A 22360-nucleotide genomic window follows, 5' to 3' on the forward strand; every position below is an offset into this window, starting at 1 on the left:
TCTTATTTAAAGATGGAATGATGGGAACGGCCCCTCAAAAAGACCAAATTCGGGCTGTTTATAAATTATGTCATATTGAGAGCTGTGTCCTTTCTGCTCTACCTGACCCCTACTACCTCGCCTGGACCACTCCCCCTTGATCCGCGCAAACTTCGGGCACCCTCAGCTCTCCTTGGGCTGCCCTTCCTAAGAAGCTTCCAGGAATCCCATGCGCCTGTGACGTGGCTCAGCAGGCGTTCCTATACCCACCCCATGGAGGGCAGGCACCACGTCCCTGTCTGTTAGTGAACAAACCACATAAACAAGCCGGCCTAGTTCCCTTTACTTCCTGCCACTCCCTACAGACGACCTCCTTAGAGTCAGGCCAAGATCTCACTTCTCACTGATGACAGCAGATAGAGCCACTCAATTCTAGGGACAAGACGATAAAACAGTTTATCCTTGATAGAGAGCAAGTGTTCTTTAAAAACAGGGGCAGAGTGCTGTTGTGCCCAACTGCAATGACATAGCTGGAATTTACTAAATATACAGCACGGTACCACAAGAGAGTTTCTCAAAAACTGTAGAGGACGTTTGTTGTTGTACTTGGTTAGAATGTGAGAATGACTCTGATGGCAACAGCGCCCTCTGCTGGTTCCAAATCAAAGAACCACATGCAGAGGAAACGCATCTGAGTCTTGTAAAGTCTTATGGTGAAAATTTGTTTTCTTGCTGTGAAAACAACTGATGAAAGGTGAATTACCCCATCTCAGTTTCCCATCATCCTTCATTTTACTTAGCCTCTTGCACATTGTAACAACCATCTAATCTCCATGGGGGTTTATCAGCATTACCAGAAAATTGGCTTAAAGCTGCTTCAGAAGCCAGCTGACAAGGCCCTGTGTGACTACACTTCCGATGCCAACACGTTAGAGAGAGAGCCACATACACTGAAAAGTACAAATACACAGGAGACAGTGCGGCCGAGTGGTTGGCTCTCAGCTCTGGGGCAGCCGCCATGTGTGAATGGCACGGAATTGGAGCGCCGAGCGCCGCTGTCGGCTTCAGCCACTTCGTCAGTAACAGCATGGGAGAGACAGCAGGACCCAACGCCCAGGCCTGCGACTATGAAGGGTAAGTTCAATATTAATGTAAGTATAAGCCGCTTGGTGAGAACCTGTGTGTGCCCACAGTGCTCCCCCACTTGCATCTTCCTCACTATTAAGGGCACAGCTTGGGTAGGAGGAAGGCACACAGAGCTACGTCAACATTAGCCTGTATTTGCTGAGAACTCAGAGAGGGTGAGTCCTCGCCTCTGAAGTTCTAGATGCCACATAAGACACACCTAGACCTAACCCCTGGAGAACAGAAAGACTGCTCTCAGGAGACTGCAGATCACATCTGACAAGAAAGGCTGGCAGTGAGGGGCACGTGAGGACAGGAGGTTGGAGCCACCGAGAGGTGAGACTCAGATCTCGGCTACCCCTAGTGCAGAGGGCTAAAGGCGCTTGTATCCTGGGTGTAGACTGGGGTACGTTAGGAGCACACCCAACAGCATACACTGGGAAGAGGCACGAGTTCTCTCATTTAAATAACAGAAAAAAGGGTAAATGGGTCGAAGTCCAGAGAAACTAAGGAAAGGCAGAATCCTATGTCTTCACACCTAAAGTGGGGTGGGCTGCTCCCAGGGCAGGGCCCTGACCAGAAGCTGCACAGTGAATTCAAGCCCAGGGGGGTCACTCTCTAGATGGCCTTCCAGCTCCTTCCTAATTCTGAGAGTCCAAGATTCTGGGCACAGCAAAAAGAGCACCGAAAGAAAACTAGAAAACTTGAAAATTAAACAATGTAAGCAGTCAATTCAAACAGCTATAAAAACAATCAAAAGGAACCCAAAAAAACCCAAATGATTTTCTAGGAAATCATATAAATACTAAAAATGATTCAGTGAAAAGTAGAAAACCTGATTGCAACTGGATCAGAAACAGATAAAAGAAAATTAAAACTATAGATGTTCTAATCTGTGAGTGTAAATGAAAAAACACTAAATGCCAAAGAACTGAAACCAGTAGCTTAAAAGTCAGCACACACATGACACGAGGAGCTTGTCTTAGGGATGCTAGGATGTTTACTATTACAAGATATTTTAACAAAATTCACTACATTAATAGTGTAAAAGAAAAAAACTTATGCAGATCAATAGTTGCCCAAAATGTTTGATAACGTTTAACAACTATTTGTGAATTCTTTTTAAAAAATATCCAACTTTTCTAGGAATAGAAATTTCCTTAACTTGTAAGAACACAGAACAAAAACCTAGAACAAACATACTTCAGAATAAAACATTTTATTAACCTAACACCCCCATTAATTGGAAATACACAATGATTCAACCTCATCAAGGGGAATTTGCTCGTGTCTTTCAAGATTACATATGCATTCATCTCTGGACCTAGCAGATGACCACTGATGGCACAATCCTCTGTCTAAGACAATAACCCACAGACAAGCTGGCAAACTATGAAGCGAGCTCTGAACAGAGTTGGCATTGTACCACTGTCTGTAACAGCAAAGATTGCAAAGCACTGAGAGAAACCATTAACAAACTACCTACATAGCTGTTGTGTTTATTTTATTTTACTTATTTTATTTTCAGAATACCTGTTAGAAAAAGAAAGGTATCTATCTCACTGTAAAGAAAAATCTTCAGAATGTATTATTAATTGGGGAAAAGCAAGGAACTTAAAAGTGAGTATAGTGAGCCTCATTAAAAAGCTGGGAGGAACATGAATATGTTGATGTATAGCATTTTATATTCAAAAAGAAACATTTAAAGAATAAGCCAAATACTCATAATAGAAAGGGTCACCTCTGGAGGGAGGGAAAGAATAGGGGTCAAGGGACAAGGAGAGAAGTAAACCTCTCTGAACTACTTTGTTTTATACTTTCAACTTTGGAACTATGTAAATGTGGTAATTTAATGTACCAAAAAAAAAAAAAAAACCAAAAAAAAAAAAAAAAGCAATCCTGAAAAATAAAAAATCAACTGAAACAAACAAATTGTATATCAAAGTGGTAGCATAACCACACAGAGAAAGATTATTTTAGGTAACTTAATTTTATATCTCTAGGATGATATAGCATAAGCAAGGAAATTCTTAATTAAGAGAGTATTCAATAAATTCATTACTAATAATGATATTGGTTTTGTTATTTTGAAATTATTATATATTGTGATGTTGTTTAGAACAAACACGTTTAATCTAAGAGAAAAAATACAAATATATAGTCAAAGAAGTAAATTAAAAACCCTAAGATCTTTAAACAAATGCATGATTTATTTCTTCACATTATAAAATCTACAAACTTCTTAGCTCTGTCTACTGAAAACTCTAAAAGGAATGAAAACCTAAGTAACGTGCGTCTCGAGGATGCAGACTGTGGTCTCTAAACACCATAGTGTAGTAAGAACTGAAACGAACCAGAGCTCCGAGGGAAAATGGCCAATCCCAGGTCTAGACAGGAAACAGACAAGATGAGCCCCAGCTACTTTGTCACGCTAAACAGGCAAGCCACCAAAGACAACTAGAGTCATGTCAAGTCACAGGAACAGATGACCAACCCATGACAGGACAACTTGAACATTACAACAGCAATGTACAGAATAATGACTGCAAATAAACTAAAATACGTCAACTATATTTTTTAACCCACGATTTCATAATAACACCCCCACTGCTAGAGCATTAACTCACTATTCTGTAAATTAATAAAGAGAAGGAATCAGGCATATACCTGGCCTTTCCTGTACTAATTATACTTCATGGTAACTAAATAGTTAAAAGAAAATGCTCCTTTGTAGAAGAAGCCTGGCTATTAGATGTAGAAGGAATGGCAGAACTAGGGAATCACCGTTTTCCAATCGCTAGTAACAACGGACACAGGTACCCACCAACTGGTAAACCATCTGGTCAACATTCATGGGAAAATTCATAATAAAAGGAGCAGGCTGAAAAATCCCTGAACTTAAACTTGAATCTATGCAAGCTTTTACACCAAACCTCAAGTCTACAGGATACAGAGAAATGATGTCAAGAGTAAAGAATCAGACAAAGCAGAGAGGGGCGTTCTTTCCCTTGGCTGAAGCCCCTCCAGTCCTTGCCTCAGCTCTGGTGACCATAAACACTGCTGTGGAATGTAGAGGGCTGGGCTGTGTATTCTTATCCTAGACAGACAGGTGCTGCACTGGCCCTATTGCCAAAGTCACCAAATTCCCTGGAGAGAGAAGGGAAGACATTGGGGGAGAGGGCATGGTGGGGCACAACAATAAGGAAAGCATCAGTAGAGGTGAGTGGAGAATATCCAGAAGGCAGAGAGATGGTGGGTGATGAAGGAGACAGCCAGAGCTGAGGAGCTTAGATCTGGCTGAGGGATTTCACAAGTCCCAGAGTGCACAGGGGTCTGGGAGGATACAGTGCCAATGGATGATAAGTGACCAGTTAGGAGGACAATTCTTAACTCCCATGTAAAAACTGGTCCCCTGTCCCCTCCAGCCTTTCAATTTCGTGCTAAAACAAAAACTCAGTTAAGTGTCACCTTTCTTGGTAAAGAGATTGCGAAATGTACTACACAGGTAGAAAATTCCACCGCTGTGCATATCAACATGGAGTTGGTAGCCATGCAGTCCATACTCTGGGGTGTCATCCAAACGGGGGGTATGAGGAGGCAGCTCGTAGGGGCTAAAAGGCAAAACAGAACATACACACAAATTTGTCAACACCAGAGATAAAAGAAACTTGAACTGCAAATACTCTTTAAAAAATTCGCATCCATCCACAGCACCAGCCCCTATCAACCCTCCGCGGTATCCCCAGTAATCTGCAATACCATCAACTCACTGCTCCGTGTTCCTTCTAGCAACTTCTATAAAAACAGGCAAAGACAGGAGTCCGGTAAGTATCCACCAGACCACCGCGGTGCACGTTTCTGAGCCCTGCCTGGGACAGCAGCTCTGCAAAGGCCACCCTGCTCCTCGGTGGGCACAGATGCCCAGCAGAAAACGCACCTCCAGACCTGCTACTGCAACAACAGCAGCCCTACCGGTCAGGGGTCTGGACGGAGTGGTCAAGGCCCGATGAACAGAGTCGTGTTCAATCCGGAAAACCTTAGTTACCTTACTACTAAGGTAACAGTCGCAGGCCTTCAGGAGCTTTGCGGGTACTGTTTATAAAGTGAGTAAGAGAGCTGTAGGAAGGTGGGCAACCTGTCCCCACCTGAAGACCTTCGAAGTCCTTAGAAGACACACAGTGGACAGACCAAGCACAGCCTCCTGCGCAGGCCAGCCGGAGCCCCCAGGCCACGGGTCTGCGCGCAGCCTAAGCGGGAGCCACCTCAGCGCCTTCGCAAGGGCCTTGTGCAGTAACCAGGGGACCCGCCCTGGGAATGACGTCCTCCGGGCCCCAGCACAGGTGAAGCAGCTGTGTGCTCATGAGTAAGTAACATGGTAGCAAACGCTAAGGACGTGCACCTGCTGGCCTGTGTCTGCTGACTGAAAACAGCGTCTGCAGCCACGGTCAGGGCGGGAAGGTGGTTTCGGTCTAACTGTGGGCCCTGACGTCACACACTCACACGCGGCGCACGGATACATACAGAGCAGCCGAGCCTAACGTGCTCCTCTCCGCAAGGTGATGGAGGTGCAGATTCGCAGTAACAAAGGCCAGCTCTTCCTCCCTCTGAAAGTCAATTAGAAAGAATACGTTTTTCAAAGGACATAGTTGAGCCTTTCACAAGGTCGTCGTGGAGACGGCAGCGCGTTCACCGTCCACACGACTCAGTCCTGACTACGAAGGCTGCGGTCACCACGGCGCCGACGCACTACCGGTTCCTAAGGAGACGCGTCCGTCACGTGCCAGCAGCCCACGTCCCCCCGCGTGTGCAGAGCGTGCAGTGCCGAAGGGACTGACTCCCTAGTGTTGGGAGAGACCAAAAGCCCGAGGGTGGGACACGCGGTGACTCTGAAACTACATCTCGGCAGTTCCGAGCTGTTGCAGACTCTTCTCAGAGATGAAGATAATTCTGCTAAGAGCTTCACAGACACAAGATTAATTCCACAAATACTTAACATTCGTGGCACAGCGTTCCTCCCTCAGAAGTACCTGTTTGAGCTGGCAAACCCAGTGGGGATGATCAGGTTCCAAGTCTTCTTCACTTGCCCGTCAGGGGGACAGACAGGAAAATGTGACTGTAGGGGACCTGACAGCCATCTCTCCCCAAAGGCACAGCTGATGCGGCCCCATCTGAAGGGGCCGCTCCCAGGGGCCAGACGGAGGCCAGTGGGTCAGCCAGAGCCCCTGTAGCTACGCAGGCCGACAGAGATGGATGGATTCGGGTGGAGAACTACAGGCGGGGAAACTGTGGCCTGGCCCACTGGTCCCCTCACACAGAGAGGAGGGAGAGACGGACGGCGTGCTGGGCTGTGAAGACAGGGGCAGGAGACGAACCATGTGGAGGTCCTGGCTCTGCCTAGTCCTTGTATATAAAAACACACTGCTGTCGTCAGAATCACATTTGTGAACTGCTATCTTCAAATGTCCGCCGGCCAAAGCCACAGAGGAACCTGTGGTGTACACAGGACATCACACTGTGCTCCTCACTGAAGTGACCGCCCAGAAAAGAACCCAGAGGAGGGAGCTGGCTCGCAGCCTGACCCTCATGTGGTGGGAAAGGCAAAATCCTCAGCCACTTTACCCTGAAGGGTAGATGGCACTCGGTGCCCCATCTACAGGAACACGTGGAAGACACTCCTGGCTTAAACAGACAGACTTTGGCAGAGAAAGGACATGGCAAGACCAAAGAAAGGAGCATGGATTGACCGGAGGAGAAGGGAAGAGGCCTATGATTCAAGGAATACATGAGCAAAATTATCCAGGCAGGACAGGTTGTCTCTTGTGATGGCAGAGTGGCAGAGGAGCCTCTCGTTCAGCTAGAAAACGAAGTTGGTAAGGTGGCAAGATGGAATGCACTCGGTGAAAGGTCTTAAAGGACTGTCCCTTGACGTGGTGCCCAGGGGTGAGTCAGTGTGGGGTTGTGAGTGAGGAAATGCCACAGTCCACGCAGGGGCTCGAGTCTTACCTTCCACAGCCCCACCAGGAGGCCTGGGTTTAGATGGAAGATCCGAATGAGTCTGTCACAGCCAATCATGGTGGATTCAGGGAAATGACTCAGACTGTACTTTGCAATTAGAGAGTGCCATCTAGGTCTTTGAACATGCGTGCCAAAGAAAGGAGAGAGAGACGTGAGCGTTGGCATCTGCAGCACTGTCCATTCTACGGAATGTATCTAAAAATACTCTGGAAGAGCGTGCCAGTAACGTGCGCGTGGCTACTAAGGGGCACACTGAGGAGCAAGGCACACAACAGACATAAATGAAGGGCCAAATGCGCACATCCCAATTCTCACCCAAGTCTGTCTTCCTTCTTTCTCCTCCCTCCTACTGTTTACTCCGTGGCCCAGGCAGAAGTAAGCTGAAGAATCACGCAGGTGAGGAAAAGGAAGAACCACCCGCTATTCTCTTCCCCTCAGATCCGAGCACAATGCTACAGTGTAAAGTATGTTCTCTCCGTGTTTCTGATCGGGTGAAGTGATGCATAAGCCAAGGTGAAATACTTTCGATGACAAAAGAGCAGGTGGCCTCAGAAGGCTACCTGAAAGGAAAGGCACCTTCTAGAGCTATCCTCATATCACTCAGAAGGTGAAAGCTGTAACTTAGAAAATAAATTTAAACCACAGCCATGAGTGTATTCCTGAGGAGACACACTGGGACTTCTATGAGAACCAGTGCTAACAGTCAGTAACTCCACTGTGTACAAACGCAACTCAACTCCGCGACTCTTAAGACTTAAAACCAGTAGAGTGAAGTACTCTAGAAGCACTGCAATCGTGGACAGATGTCTGTCATCCCAGGAACCTAGAGAAAGTTCAGGAAACATAGGGAGAGTAGAACTCAATGGTCCTTTAACATAGCTTAGCGAGGCCAAACTCCCTACGAGGCTGGCCCCTTGCATTCAGGAGTCGCCTCCAACCCTGAAGAACAAGCCAGCAGGGGATAGGGATTCAGAAGTTCACCCAGTAGGATAACGTCCCTGTGGCACTGTTTCCAAGTGAAGGGGGCTGTGAGTACCAGAACCAGGCTCGGCCCCTCCAGAGTCCAGAGAACTCCTGTGCTGCGAACCTCCCCGGTGGTTAGGAGAGGTGGTCAGTGAGCCCCATCTGCCTTGCCCCACAGGTTAATGACACGGAAGGGAAGGTGACATTTATCCAACACTTCTCAAGAATTAGGGGAGTGACAATATAAGCAGCAGAATGGAGAGCACTGGGGCAATGAAAACAATTTAACGAGTCTGACTAGAAAGGTATAAATTACAGGGAAATTCAAATTGCAAATTACATAAATACAGCTTTCATGTTCTTGGAAAAAAGTCCTCCTGGAGGAAACAAACAAGAAAAAACACCAAGCCTCAGCTTTGCTGTCACCCAGAAGCTCACAAGGATTGTGTTTCTGCGAGATGAAAGTATCCGCTTACAAACCTGCAATCAGAGTGCCAGCAAAACAGATTCCTGAAAAACGCTGTCAGTGTTAGCTCCCCAGTGGATCAAATGCTGGCTGAAGTCCACTGAGTTTTAATGGAAATAAATTACATTCACTGAATTTTCCCAGTGAATTCTAGCGTTTCTGTCACTGTGCCGTAGGTAGTATTCCCGGCCTGGATGACAATTTTCAGGACCATAGATAGTATCTTTAACCGAACTTTACAGTTCAACACCTTCCATTTAAATGAGTCTTTCATAATCATTTTCATCCATGCTAATAGTTGTGTCTAGTTCTGTAAACAGAATTTCATGATATGCAAGTAACATCCTGTCCAGTGAATCTCACCCTCCAAACATAATCTCACGGTGGCGCACAAAACCTGAGCGCTGCATTAGGAAATTTCAGAGATTTATCCAAATAAAGGCACCATTTTAAAAAGTAACCGTTAGCAAAATAGCTTCAGTGATATACTCAGGGGAAATGGTTCACACGTTTTTCATCAGGGCAGTAAGGATATTTTCAGAAAGCAATAAAACCTGGATTTCCCAGCACTGAGAAGCTCAGTGCTTGTCTTCACAACATGAGCACTAGATCAGGGCTCACTGAAAGGATCCTCCAAGAGCCTGCAGCAGGGAGAGGAACCAAAAACAAGGTCCCAGGTGTAAAGTTGCACCAATGTGTCTGTACCAGGGAAACCATGAAAGAATGGCATCCCTCCCTGCCTGGAGACAGCAGGCCCTGAGGTGAGCATCTCAACACCTTCCATAGAAACCTGGGGGGGAGGGCGTGGCGAGGGGGAACTGCAGCACACAAGGCCCGTGAAAACCATGACGTGCAAATGGCACCTTAGGGACAAAGGACACCGAGACTGTGAAGGAGGTGGTCCACCGGTGGAGGGCAGGGAACCAACACTGGAGACTGCAGCTGTGAACTTTGTAAGCTCCGGATGCTACACATGCCATAGACCAGCTGTTAGGAGAAAACGACTAATGGTGAGAAGAGTGAGCAAGACGCAAGCCTTGTGATGAGTATGGGCTCAGAGCAAAGCCACCGCGGACAGAGTAATAAGTACTCAGGAAGCACCAGCAATGTAATCGCACGTATCTGCTCTGTGCATCTGACAGTGAAAGCCTATGATCTTCACAGCAGCCATGCCTGCGAAATGCGCCAGTGTCACCCCCCCTTGTTACAGATGAGAGAATGGAGGCACAGAACGAGTAAGCTACCTGCAGAAGGCCACAGAGCTAGAAAAGCACACAACAGGAAAGCACACAAAATTACTGGTAATTATGGCTTTATGATCAAATGTTTATACTATGGTTATTATGCCATTTACTAAAGAAGGAAAATATTATAATAGATAGATTTATATATCTTTGTGTTACAATGGTTAAAGCTAAAGACCTCAAAAGGTTAGCCATCAATCACCTAGGAAATTTTGTTAACTGGAATGTCATCCCTAACTGTTACAGATCGCCAAGATATGAGGAACCTAAGCTGAGACCTAACGTGATGAACCCATTCTTTTCCTGTTCTACAGTGACCCAGAAGAAAGAGAAGTCGCTAACATGCCCTCCAATTAAAAGGCACTGGTGGTATTTTTAAATTACAAAGTCATACTAACTAGTATTTACACATAAGATGTTCTCACCCCAAAGTTCTGCTGAATTAGTACTTACCCATTTTTGGTGGGGATTTTGGACCGGTCCATAAAAACTGGTGTCACACCACACAGATTTAAAGTTGACAATGTGGCTAGACGTGGCCAATTTTTGCCATACCACACAATCGTCACAGATGAATCATTTACGGAAAGCTCAACGTGGTCCATGACATATTCTCTTCCACTCTTTTCTTTCAATATAATTACCCAACCTAGACCAGATATTCTGCAGAAAGAAAAGCAAGCTAAAAATGTTTGCCTCGTTGAAAAAGAAAAAAGGAAAGAAAACAAAAAGCTCAAGTCTACCTCACATATCATCTCTGAAGCATCTAGTTCCCTAAAACCAACGCCAGAGTTCTGAGAACATGAGTTTTCATTTCACCAACAGTTTTCTCTTTGGACCTTGTTTCCGCACCTAACACATCCTCACTGAACATCCACCAGGCTCTCGGCACTGGCAACGCACAGGGAAATAAGACAAAGGCTCTGCCCAGAAGGAGAAATGTCTGCAGTGCTCTTTCCTTACTAGAGCACATTACTAGGTTATTTCTGCTTTTCATAAAAACTTTAGATCATCTGTATGGAATAGGAAGATACTACACATCTTACAGATGCACAGAAACACATAAGTATCTGGAGACAGCCCCTCTCGGTATAAAGTGCACATATGTCCTATCTGCACAGTTGTCTGAGCTTATGCCACCCTTCATTTTAAGGTGAGCTCTACTGAAATGTTTAACAGAACTCTCGAGTAACCGCTATGCCCACTGGTAAAGAAGACACGCGTACCTGATGGCCTCTTTGGTTTTCACCGGAAGGCCAGTGTAAGGGCTAACAGGTTTCAGAAGCTGAGCTAGTGCTGCTTTTACAGAGGCTATTTGTTTTGTGATATATTCTTTCTTCCAATATCCAGCTTCTTTATCCTCAACTGACAGTAAGTTCGCAGACACGGCGGTCTTCGCTACTGAATTAACTTTCCAACTAGATCTCTTAGGTGAAAAGGCAGTTGAGTAGATTCTGATCCAAATAAAACTGGGGGGGAAAGAGAAAATGAGTAAACTGTCTAAGAGACATTGTCACGGACCTGTAGTTGCAATATATTAGTTTGGAGGTGCACAGGAATTTGTAAACGGTCTAATTCTAGGAATATTCAGACTGAACATTTACAGTTTTTCCCATGTCAAGGTGAAGTGCAGTCTGAGGTAAGTGCTGCAGATTCGCCAGCCCCACAAACACTAACTAAAAGGAAAAGCTTGTTTCCCAGCATCAAGTTAAGGTGAGTGACCATCCAAACCACTGCCGTCTATACCAATAATTGAACAGCAGGTCTATTACAGAAAAACAACAAGAAAGGTGTGGTGTGATTCCTATCTTGTTATTTTGAATACATTCATGGTTTTAAAAGGTCAGAAAGGAGATATATATATATATAAACACACACACAGAGAACTATCAATAGTGTGTGACTAAATTGTTCATTCTTTTTGCTCTCTGTTTTAATGTTTCAGCCATGTACATGTACGGCTTGCACAGAGTTAAAAAACAGATCGTTAACAGCTCCAAATGACAGTTAACATTTCTGAGCACCTGTGCTAAGCACTGAGTCTGTGCTTTGTACACAACCATTCATTTAACCCTCACAGCAAATCCATGAGACAGCTACTGCTACTGTCCCCGCTGAACAGACGATGGACCTGAGGACCTCATGTGCCCGTGCCTGTGGACGGGAGCCAGTGGACCCGGGACTGAATCCACATCACCTGGATCAGACCCCACACCTCAGGCCCTGGCTTCCCCGCCTCTGCAGTAACAGACAGAAATGGACTCAAAGGACCTCAGCAAGTTATCCCGACACAGCCAGCCGGCCACAGTGCCGGAATCCAAACTCAGCTCTGACCCAGTCTCGGGTCCTCCAACTCCCCAATGGCAGGCCATAAGAAGTCACCCAACAGCACAGTTTTGGGGGCCAAAGCTGAGCCAGGGTGCCTCTCTCCTAGCCCACATAAACTTCCCTTGGGGAAACTGAGGCAGAGGTTAAAACCAGTTTCCTAATGTGAAAGGTGATATTCACATAGATAAATGTAATTATTTGCTAATTCAGGCCTCCACTCTCTGTTTAGTGCAGAGTGGATGCCAGCACCGATGGCCCAGCGGGAAGGCAGACGGTGACTCCCCTGCAGGAGGGGAGGCCCTGGCCTCAGCTGCCTGGGGTAATGATGTCTTGGTCATTCAGTAAGAACCGCAGCGGAAAAGGAGCGCTTCTCAGACACACGGCTTGGGAGCACATCTGGATCAGACACTCCACGGACTTCCCAACAAAGTCACTGTGGGGACAGAGCCAGGAGTGCAGTTTCTAGGCTCTCGGCCTCACGTGGAAAGGTGCTCATCAGGTAGTAAATGGCCATCAACTGTGATCGGATGGCCATCAGCTGTGGCTAGTTGGCCGTCAGCTGTAACCAGTGAGCCATTGGGCACTAATATAACTGCTGTAGCTACGCTAGTAGGAAGTGCGGGCTAGCGAGGGCGGATTGTGGATTGTGGATTGCAGAGAGGCGGATGCAGCCAGCGGAATATAGCCGTATGACTCCCGTATCTATGGCTCCGTGGGTGTTCCTGTTTGGCCTCACCACGTCCTGCGTTCTTGTGTGGGGAGTGGGACCAGAGACCCCGCCTGACACCCTGCATCACAGTCACACATGATCAGACCCCTGCTGACATCTCTTCCTAGGATGAGTTTTTCCAGTAACTTCTCATCCCACAAAACCATTTCACACCAAACTTTTGCCTTAAAGTATTTGTTTTCAGTTCGGAAGTCTGACATGATTCCGTACAGACTCCAGCATTCACGAAGTACAAAACTACACAGGGCCGTGGGGAGGGGAGCAGAGCGTGAAGCCCACACGTGCCCCCTTACAGTTACCACGCCTGAAGTGTGTATGCTGCACCACTGCCACACACGTTATCTCACTTTCCTTACTGTAAGTGGAGCCTGGAGAGAATAAAAACGTACTAGAGAATTCAAGTATTCTGCGGATCGTTTCCCTTGATTATTTGTGAAATACAAATGTCAAGTTTACGAGGCTTGCATCAGTCTCCAAAACCCAAACACATTCATTTCCTGATCACAAATGTTCCATCCTGTTACAGAGCTAAGGCGAATTTGAGGACAAGACTTTATTTATCTAATCTGACTATCGTCAGGCACAGAAACCTTCAAACGAGTTGTTCAGAAAATGGGGCCAATTTAATGTTCGGATAAACAGCGTTTCCCAGAGCGCTGGAAAACAAAAACCCCACATGATGCTGCAGATCCAGCCTGAGTCACACGTCCCTGTCACCCCACGCGGAGACCAGTGCTCCTGCTGAGGGCTCGATACACACGGCAGGGAGGCCGCCCCCACCGAGGTGTCCCCCAGAAGGCAGCAGTGTAATTGGCTACAACACGTGCTCCCGTCCGCTCTTCAGAAGCAGGGCTTAGCAAACCCCACTCACTTCCAGAAACACTGTTGTTATCCCATTCAATTATCAACATGTCCTTTCAATGAAGACTGACTGACACTTGTAAACACAATTCAACTTCCACAATTAAGATGCATCCTCTGAAAAAGAAAACAAACATGAGGGTAATTTCATCAGAACCTCAGATTTTTAAAGGACAACTTCCAAGAAGTGGGATGGCCCACACGAGTAATATTACTCGAGCTGTGGCCCCAAATTCACTGAGAGGCGCAGCGCCTGCACCCGATGGGCCTTGCAGTTAGGTGGGGAGAGGCGATCTTTACAGAAACAATTCATGATTTATCAGCTTATCTGAGTACTCGGAGTTCCAGCCTTACATACAGTAAGAACCCTCCAAAAAGGGACAGTTTGGGCCATTGAGTTGACCCCTTTGTTGAAACATCTCTCGCTGCACTTTGCTTCAGTAAACGCCTCCAGCTCTTGTTCATGGTCATGAAGAGACACATGAAAATGGCTCTGCATCCATTCTAGAAAGATTGCTACGGCCATGACTTCACATGATGTGTGTGTGTTTACTGACATAAATGGACAGACATCTATTCCACACACAGAAAACATCGGAAAATAACATACTAAGAAAACGGCCCTTCCCACCCGGGGAATGGTTACTGTCCCTGCTAATTGTAAGAACCTCAGTGCTCACCGTACGACCCAGACACATTTTTAAATGCAGATTCCACAGCACAGAATTGAAATTTCCAGAAATGCAGGCCAGGGATCCGCGTTTCTCGAACTTTCCCAGTTGAGCCTAAGCAGCCATCCTAGACACTGGCGCTGAGAGGCAGGGCACCACACGGTTTCCCGCCCACTGTGTCCCCGGGTTCCACACGGCTACCACCCTCTCTCTGCCATCCGCCACTTCCTCATCTATTAGACCACCAGGGAGACTGGCACCCCTCACCTTGATCTTTCCCCTGGTTGATATGTGTGTTCTATGTGGGATCAGTACCTGTCTGATCTTCAGATGCTGAAGGAGAGAGGGACCTAACAGCCAAGATGTCCAGCTGTAGCCACGAAATTCTCACCATAAGTTAGGAGGAGCCCCCAGCTCACCCCCAACATAAAATTATGAGTTGCAGACAAAGATCTGAGCGACAACACAAAAGAAGGCTTCACTCCTTTTTCCACAGATGCCCGACTAGCCCAGGTGAGCTGGGTAAACCTCATCCCTGGTTCCCGCCTCCAGGGACAAAGCCTCTGACAGCACGCTCCCAGCCTGTTTCCTATGCTGCTTCGTGTTTCCCCCTCCAGCCAGGTCCCCCACCCAGCCAGGTCCCCCCTCCAGCAAAGTTCCCCCATCCAGCCAGGTCCCCCCTCCAGCAAAGTTCCCCCCTCCAGCAAGGTGCCCCCTCCAGCAAGGTGCCCCCTCCAACAAGGTCCCCCCTCCAACAAGATCCCTCACCCAACATCCCCTAACAAGCAAGGTCCCTCCAACTAGAAAGGTCCCCCCTCCAGCAAGGTCCCATGGCTGGCAAGTCTAGGTTCTCCCACAACCCAGCCAACAGAGCCCTTTCCCCTTCTTTCTCCAGGAGCTGCCTGACTGCTGGCAGAGCACACACATCCTGTTCTGCAAACCCAGGGCCAGCGGCAGGCAGAGGCAAGTCCCACAGTGCCTGAGACTGTGTAGGTAGGTCTGTCCACTCCCGGGGACAGGATAAGTCCTGCCTGCTGGCCAGCAGACCAAAAGCCACCTTCTCCAGCAGCGACACCAATAACAAGTTCAATCTTTTTCAGTTCATGCAAAGAATATTCCTTCCTTCAAGCAAAAAAATAGAAATTGTCAAAAATATTACACAGCTGCTTAATGCATTAGGTATATCTACGTCTAAAAATTTGCTTGAGATTAAGTCTTTTAAGTTTTAAAAAATGGTTAAAAAGGTCTTACTAGTTTTCACGACTTCTATCAAAGCACCACCAAAACACGACAGGGACACCTGGTTTTCTCCTTACTTGTCATTGGCCAGATGATAAAAGCGCCTGTTCACACAGCCAGCACACAGCAGGGTCACAGCATCCAAGTAAGACAGTATCTTCAGCAAGATTTCCGGAGGCATGCTGAGGGAGAGGGCAAAATCAGGAGTGGGTGAGCTTTACCCTACACGCAACCGAGAAGACACACAACAGGCCGTTCATCTGCAAAGGGGGGTGAAACACAGACCCTCTGGACACAAGGCAACCTGCACCCTCACCACCACTTATTTTCTCAATTGATATGCTCTGGTTATTACAATTCTCAGACAGAAACCAATACAGAGACCCCAGGTACAAGGAGCCAAGTCTCTTGGCATTTTAATCATGTGCTCACCCTGACTCAGTGAGCGGGATTTCACTGCCTCCCTAATAAAAGTATTACTTAGTGAGATAAATGGAAATAAGAGACAGAATGCATTCTTAGCTATCAATAAGAAAAACACAGAATACCCCCACCCAAAACAAAACAACACCACAACCACAGGTGGAGTAGGAAGTGTCCCTTACTTCCCACCTGACCTAGGCCACTGTCACGCCCCCTCCTTCTGCAGGTCCTCACAATGCCACTGCTTCCTCTGGGCTTCAAGGAGACACCAAGCCCTGCAAGGTTTCCGGAAGTGTCTTTTTCTTTTTCCTTTATATGCCTCAATAAATAGGACGTTGAGATGTACTCTCAATATCCCATGCATTTCTATGATTAGAATTTTACAAAACACTGTCAGAATCTGAAAGTGGCTAGAATGCATCACTGGTGATAGCAAGGGAGGTAGGGGTACGTGTGAAGCTCAGGCTAAAGGACCCGTGAAAAGGAAGCTACAGGAGTTTGGCGCGGGGTGTCTAGGGGCTGGGGACTGGAGGGGACAAAACCCTCCAGCCAATTGAAAATGGCTTGCCAATACTCTCGAATTGTGACTTTAACTACTTTAAGTGTTTAAGTTATGAAGAAAGTCAGGATATCAAGCCTTTCATAGGGAAATAATCACTCCTAAAATTCTGATAATATTGAGAAGGAATGCAGTAGGTCCTCAGACAAAAGATGAGCAACACGTGACATTTGATCCGTGTCACTGTGTAACTGCTCTCCCTGCCCAAAAGCCTCTGGGACCTTTAACCAGGCTTTCTGGGAGTTTAAAGGCGCTGCTTTGCTTGGGTGAGTACAATGCAAGTCCTTCATTCAGAGTCCCTAAATGAGATGCTCTTGGTGACAAAAGTCCTTGAATGCTAGAGGTAGCAAAGCTGCAAGCAAACACATTTTTATGAACCATTTGGGTGACGTACTGCATGTCGTTTTTATATTTTGATTCAACTATTTCACAAACGTTCATGGTTATTTTCTAAATCAGTGTCATTTTTAAAAACGTAGAGTTGGACTGAAATACTTCAGAGAGGTATCCAACAGGTGTAAGAATTATTTAATCAGAACAAAATCGCATTCAGGAGGGACCCTGGAGAGCCCCATCAGACTAAGGTAACAACGGAGGAGAGGACTCTCATGTCTGCGCTTCCGGCAGGAGGAGGAAGCTGCCACTCGACAGTGAGAACACCTGAGACCAAGGACACTCCCAATCATTCCCCACAAGGATGTCGCAGCCAGACCGGGTCACTGTCTGCCGGGTTCTAGTGCTTTCCCACTGCACAGGGTGGGCTAGGGGAGGATGCGAAGAGAAAGGAGAGAGGCAGGACGATCCCAGAGGTTCAAAGTGTGGGGACATGAGAATCTGCGTTAGGTCCCTGTGCTTCCCTGAGAACGGACGTTGGCGTGTGTGTTCACTAACAGGACTGTGGGAATTCAAGTACGAAATGCCCTTGTCCCTGCTCCATCCTGTGGATCCACAGCAATGTTCCTGCACTCACCGCTTCCTCACTCCCTGTTCCATGGAGGAAACTCAACCCTCCTTGCAAAACCACTGTCTGGACCCCAGCACTGGGTCCCCAGCCGCGTCCACTCAAGGGCTGCCGCCTTCCGCTCCCGCCTCCCTCTCCTGCATCGTTCCCATCAGCCTCTGAAAGGGCGGACATCCGCGCCCTAAAATGACCCTCACCCTGACCCCAGCTCCCTGCAACCCCCAGCTCCTTCTCACTGCTGAGCTTCCGGAAAGAAGAGAGAACACAGCCATGTACACCTGCTGCCGCCACTGCCTTGCCTCCCACTTGCTTTTCGTCTTTCACATTTCGGTGTGAAGTAAAACATACAAACTAGATACATATAAATGAATGCCAGCGCGTCCCCTCCCACTGGGCTGAAGCGGCTCTTGCAGCTGCCCACAAGCTCCCTGCCTCACAGCTGCTGCCCCCGACCCGCCCTCCCTTGGCAGCACCTCAGTTTGCACCATCTCCTCTCTGGCCACACAGCGCACGCCTGCCAGTGCTTGGACCTCGCTGGCCTTTCCCGGGGCCTTGGCTGGTTTTAAATGTCCCAGCTCCTCCTCCACGCCTACTCCTGAGCCTTTGTGCGTTCACCTCTGTGCTCTCTCCCAGGACACAGGGTCCACGTCCACGGCTGCAGACTCCTCCCAGCCTTCCCCCTGAACCAGGCTCAGAGGCTCGCACACCCAGGCGTCGTCTGCGGCTCTTCTCTGCCCCGACCCCTGTGCGTTTCCACCCCAGTAGCAGCACCCCGCTTACCCATCTGCTCAAGACTGCAGGTTCCGATTCCTACTCCCTGTTTCCTCCTCACATCTGCACCTAATTCCCACAGGAATTGTGTCACTTATGCCCCAAGTATAGCTCAAATTTGCCTGTGTCTCTCTAGCTCCCCTTCTTCTAGAGAAGGCAGACAGGTAAGCAAGCAAACAAGACAGTCTGAAAAATCAAATGGCATCGCACCTCTGTGCTTAGAATCCCGTACTGTGACTGCAGCCTACACTCCTCCCCAGGGCCTGGGAGGCGGGGCCTGAGCGGGACCTCCTCTCCTGCCGTGGCCCAGGCCCGCCAGGCTCCAGCACCTCTGTCCACCTGCTGCCCCTCTCTGGACACACTTCTCCACACTCTTCAATCTCAATTTTCAGTTCTCAACTTCAATGTCACCTCCTAGAGACAGCTTTTTTTTTTACCATCCTACCCGTTATTCTGGATCACAAAGTCCATTTCTTTCCTTGAAAGCATGTATCCCAGTTTATAATTTGTTATTTTCTTTAATGTCTCCCCCACTGGACTGGAAGCATCATGAGAACACGTGAGCGGCTCACCATTTGTGTCCCAGCTCCAAGCACAGAATCTGGTACAAAGATGGTCCTTGAATTCGATGGATGGATTAACTGAACTGACATTTGTTCTCTTTCTCATATCATATTACTACATGGTAGCTTCTATTCCCAGAGTATAAGATTTATAGCTTAAATGATGTCCTTAATTAGATCTATTTTGGCTTTTCATTTCTTTTTAAAAACACGCTAAAAGTATGTACACTGTTAGCTGAGCTAGTTATGATATAGTACTAAAAGCCCAAAACTTGAAAGCAGGCAACTTCCGTTTTCATCTGAATGTTACCACCTGCAGATTACGTGAGCCTCCTTCCTCCACTGTGAAATGTCTATGGTAATGCCCAGCTTGCAGGCTCCACACAGCGCTCAGCACACAGCTGGTGCCGTGTTACAGAATGAATCCACAGGCGAGACAGCAGCCATTTCATACAGTCATTTAAAAAAAAAAACCAAGATTCTACAGATCTCGTTGCTGGGGTCACTGTACAGAATGTTGCCATGGCCAAATGGGTTCCCAAAATACTGAAAGCTAAGACATTCAGACACCTCCTGAGCTTTCAGAAGAAGATACTTTCATCCTCTTTCTCCTTTTTCAAGGGAGGGTTCTTATCCACTGGAAAGTGAGTGACTGAAGAACATTTTTTTAAAAGGAAAATTAAATTTACTTGTCACTTTTAGAAGTTTCGCTTCATAAAGCTGGTCTAATGATGATGGTGGTGACAGGCTGATGACTCATAAAACTTACCGTGTCGTGCATTCTTCCTACACAAGTCTATTCTTGGAGCGCTCCAAATGGCAGCCTGCTGCATGCAGCATTATAACTTTCTCTAATAACTCCATTTCTAGAGCCCCCCAAAGGCTGGCAGAAGACCTCTGCTACTTACCCATCCAGGGACACAGAGCAGGCAGCAGAGGGTCCCTCACACTTCCTTCCGCACCTGGCATACTGCTTCAGCATTGTCCAGCCGGCAGCAAATTCCACCCCGGCTCCCTTTCTGAAAGTAAACATGGAAAATTCAAGTTACTGTAACGAAAGGCGAACCATCTATTCCCCACTACAAAACTTTAAAGGATTCGTAACCTCCAAAAATTATTCAATGAGGAAGGACGGAAGGAAGGGAGATGAGTCACGAGCCTAAAAACTGGACTTACTCGGATGTGTTAAAGCTAAGATTTAACACGTGTCATCTTATAGGCTGTCAGAATCAGAGGTGCTATAAAATGTGTTTAATAAAAGCAAGAGGGGAAAAGATAAAATGTATTGACTGGCCAGTTTCAGTACCATACTAGAAACCTAACAAAGATAACATCAGTAGAGTAAATTTTTAAAAATTTAAAAACCTAGATTAATGAGCCGGAATGCCAAAACGATCCATGACTCTGCTGACCTCTAAGGGACGATGACTGGCCCCGACTCATAGGTTCCAACTCATAGCCACCGAAGTACCAAACACTCACCCATAAATTTCCCCACATTTTAACAGCTCACATTCAATGGAATATATACTTTAATTGTTCATCATTTTTTTATTTTAGTGGTACATAAAATGTGAATCTTATAATCAATGGCTTTTAAGATTTGATGAAATGGTATGTAGTATTTTATACAATTGGTCCTTTTCAGAAGTTCCCAAAATAATTGCTTAAAATCAGTCCTCAAAATCAACTCAGTGACAGGTGGATAGGGATCTGAAACACGCAGAAAGTCCTGAGCCCAGAGCCTCCCGCTTCTAGGAGGCAGCCTGCAGAGAGCTGCTGGTGGATGTGCTCTTCCTCTTGGAAGAGGTGGAAGTGGCCTCTTTACCCCACACACTTCAGTTACTGACCCTTCTCCCGGCCAGCACGCTGTTTACGGGACTACAAGCCAGAGTGCACTTATCTACGTGCTCATATCACCAGCCTCATTGCTCGGGTATGTCCTTTGTTCACGAAGAGTTTACCACCATCAGCTTTTTCCACCAAGCTGACTCCCTGGACATATTTGGACTAATGCTCAAAGAGGATATGGGCGATCACTGGGGACAAAAACAAGCGATCCCAAGAACTTGGAAGGAAGGGCAATAATCTTTCTAGAAGCGGAAGGATTTTCATCCTCATGGACCACCCTGAGCACACGATGGCCTCAGCCACAGCACCACAGCAGGTAGGAGCCACGGGGAGTGTGTCGCCCAGGGACTCGGCGTAGCCCGATGCCTACTGCAGACAGGCACAAGATGGACACCTGTCAGCAAGCATTCAAATTACCTGACATTGCCCATGTGCTTCTGAGCAACCAGAGACTGAATTTCTGTCCCCTCGATATATTTTTCTCTTCAGAAACAAGCACAATGGCTGGCACATGACAAGCCCTCGATAAGCTTTAGCCGGGATCCCAATTCAGGAGAGGCTAAACACGGGAAACCTCTCCAGATCCTGGGGGGTAACAAATTCGCCAAGGTTAAAACCACTGAGCACCCAGCCTGTCCATTCCAGCTTCAGCGAAAGGCACTTAGTGTGCCTTGATCTTATCTGACTTTCAAACCAAGGTGTACTTGGAAAACGCAGAGCAGTTGGGCTGACCCAGTGGTTTTCAATCTGCTCTGCAGACCAGGAAGGAGAGGGAGAGAGGGCAGGAGGATGCTAATCTGGAAAACTTAGCAATGCTCACTCCGCCTTTAATCAGAGAACTCCACCTGTGCTATATATTTTTGTACTTCCGTTGAAAAAAATTTTAAGCAAGGGTTTCCATGGCAGAAAAGCTTCAACTCCACTGACCTTGCTCTCACACAGTCATCAGAGGTAAAATACAATTTCCTAATTGTGTTACTTTCCAAGAACTGCCTTAACAAAGTACTTCAAACTAGGTGGCTTAAAACAACAGATATTTATTGTCTCACAGTCCTCGAGCCAAAGGTCCAAACTCAAGGTGCTGGGACGGCCATCCTCCCTTGACAGGTTCCAAGGAAGAACCCTTCCTGGCCGCCTCCTAGCTTCCGTGGCTGCCAATAATCCCTGGCGCTCTTTAGCTTGTGGCAACATCACTCCAATCTCTGCTCCATCTTCCCCGTATGTCCTTGGATTTCTTCTCCTAAGGACATCAGTCATACTGGATTTAGGACCCACTCCAATCCAGTAGGACCTAATCTTCCCTAATTACATCTGCAAAGACTCTATTTCCAAATAAAGTTACATCCTGAGGTTCTGGGTGGACAAAATTTGGGGAATGGGGTGCAGTATTCAACATGATATACAATTTTTTAAAGTATACATTTTTAAAAAATGTTTTATGTCAGTATAGTTGGTATACAATATTATATTAGTTTCAGGTGTATAACACCATATTTTGCCATGTATAATCCACAATTTTTGCCCAAATTTGTGAGGGAAAAATAAGGATGCTCATTATACATGGGTAGTACTAATTCCGTACCTATATAAATGTTTTCAGTTCTTTTATTT

At 46.8% G+C, this 22360-nt stretch overlaps 1 protein-coding gene across 5 annotated transcripts in view; it reads right to left on the reverse strand.

Moving 5' to 3' along the window:
• Positions 1–22360, reverse strand: part of FBXO15 (F-box protein 15) — a 46238-nt gene that overhangs the window by 17869 nt on the left and 6009 nt on the right. For 4 of the 5 annotated variants that reach the window (XM_033135626.1, XM_033135629.1, XM_033135628.1 and 1 more), the window contains exons 2-8: positions 19807–19917; positions 15699–15803; positions 11019–11261; positions 10246–10455; positions 7108–7234; positions 5626–5708; positions 4573–4715 (exon numbers count right to left, since the gene is read on the reverse strand). In XM_033135626.1, the coding sequence (XP_032991517.1) occupies positions 4573–4715; positions 5626–5708; positions 7108–7234; positions 10246–10455; positions 11019–11261; positions 15699–15803; positions 19807–19917 (1022 nt within the window). The remainder of the gene's footprint in view (positions 1–4572; positions 4716–5625; positions 5709–7107; positions 7235–10245; positions 10456–11018; positions 11262–15698; positions 15804–19806; positions 19918–22360) is intronic. The other variant, XM_033135630.1, reaches the window with a different exon arrangement.

Source organism: Rhinolophus ferrumequinum, chromosome 19 (genome assembly GCF_004115265.2).
Source record: "Rhinolophus ferrumequinum isolate MPI-CBG mRhiFer1 chromosome 19, mRhiFer1_v1.p, whole genome shotgun sequence".
NCBI lineage: Eukaryota > Metazoa > Chordata > Mammalia > Chiroptera > Rhinolophidae > Rhinolophus > Rhinolophus ferrumequinum.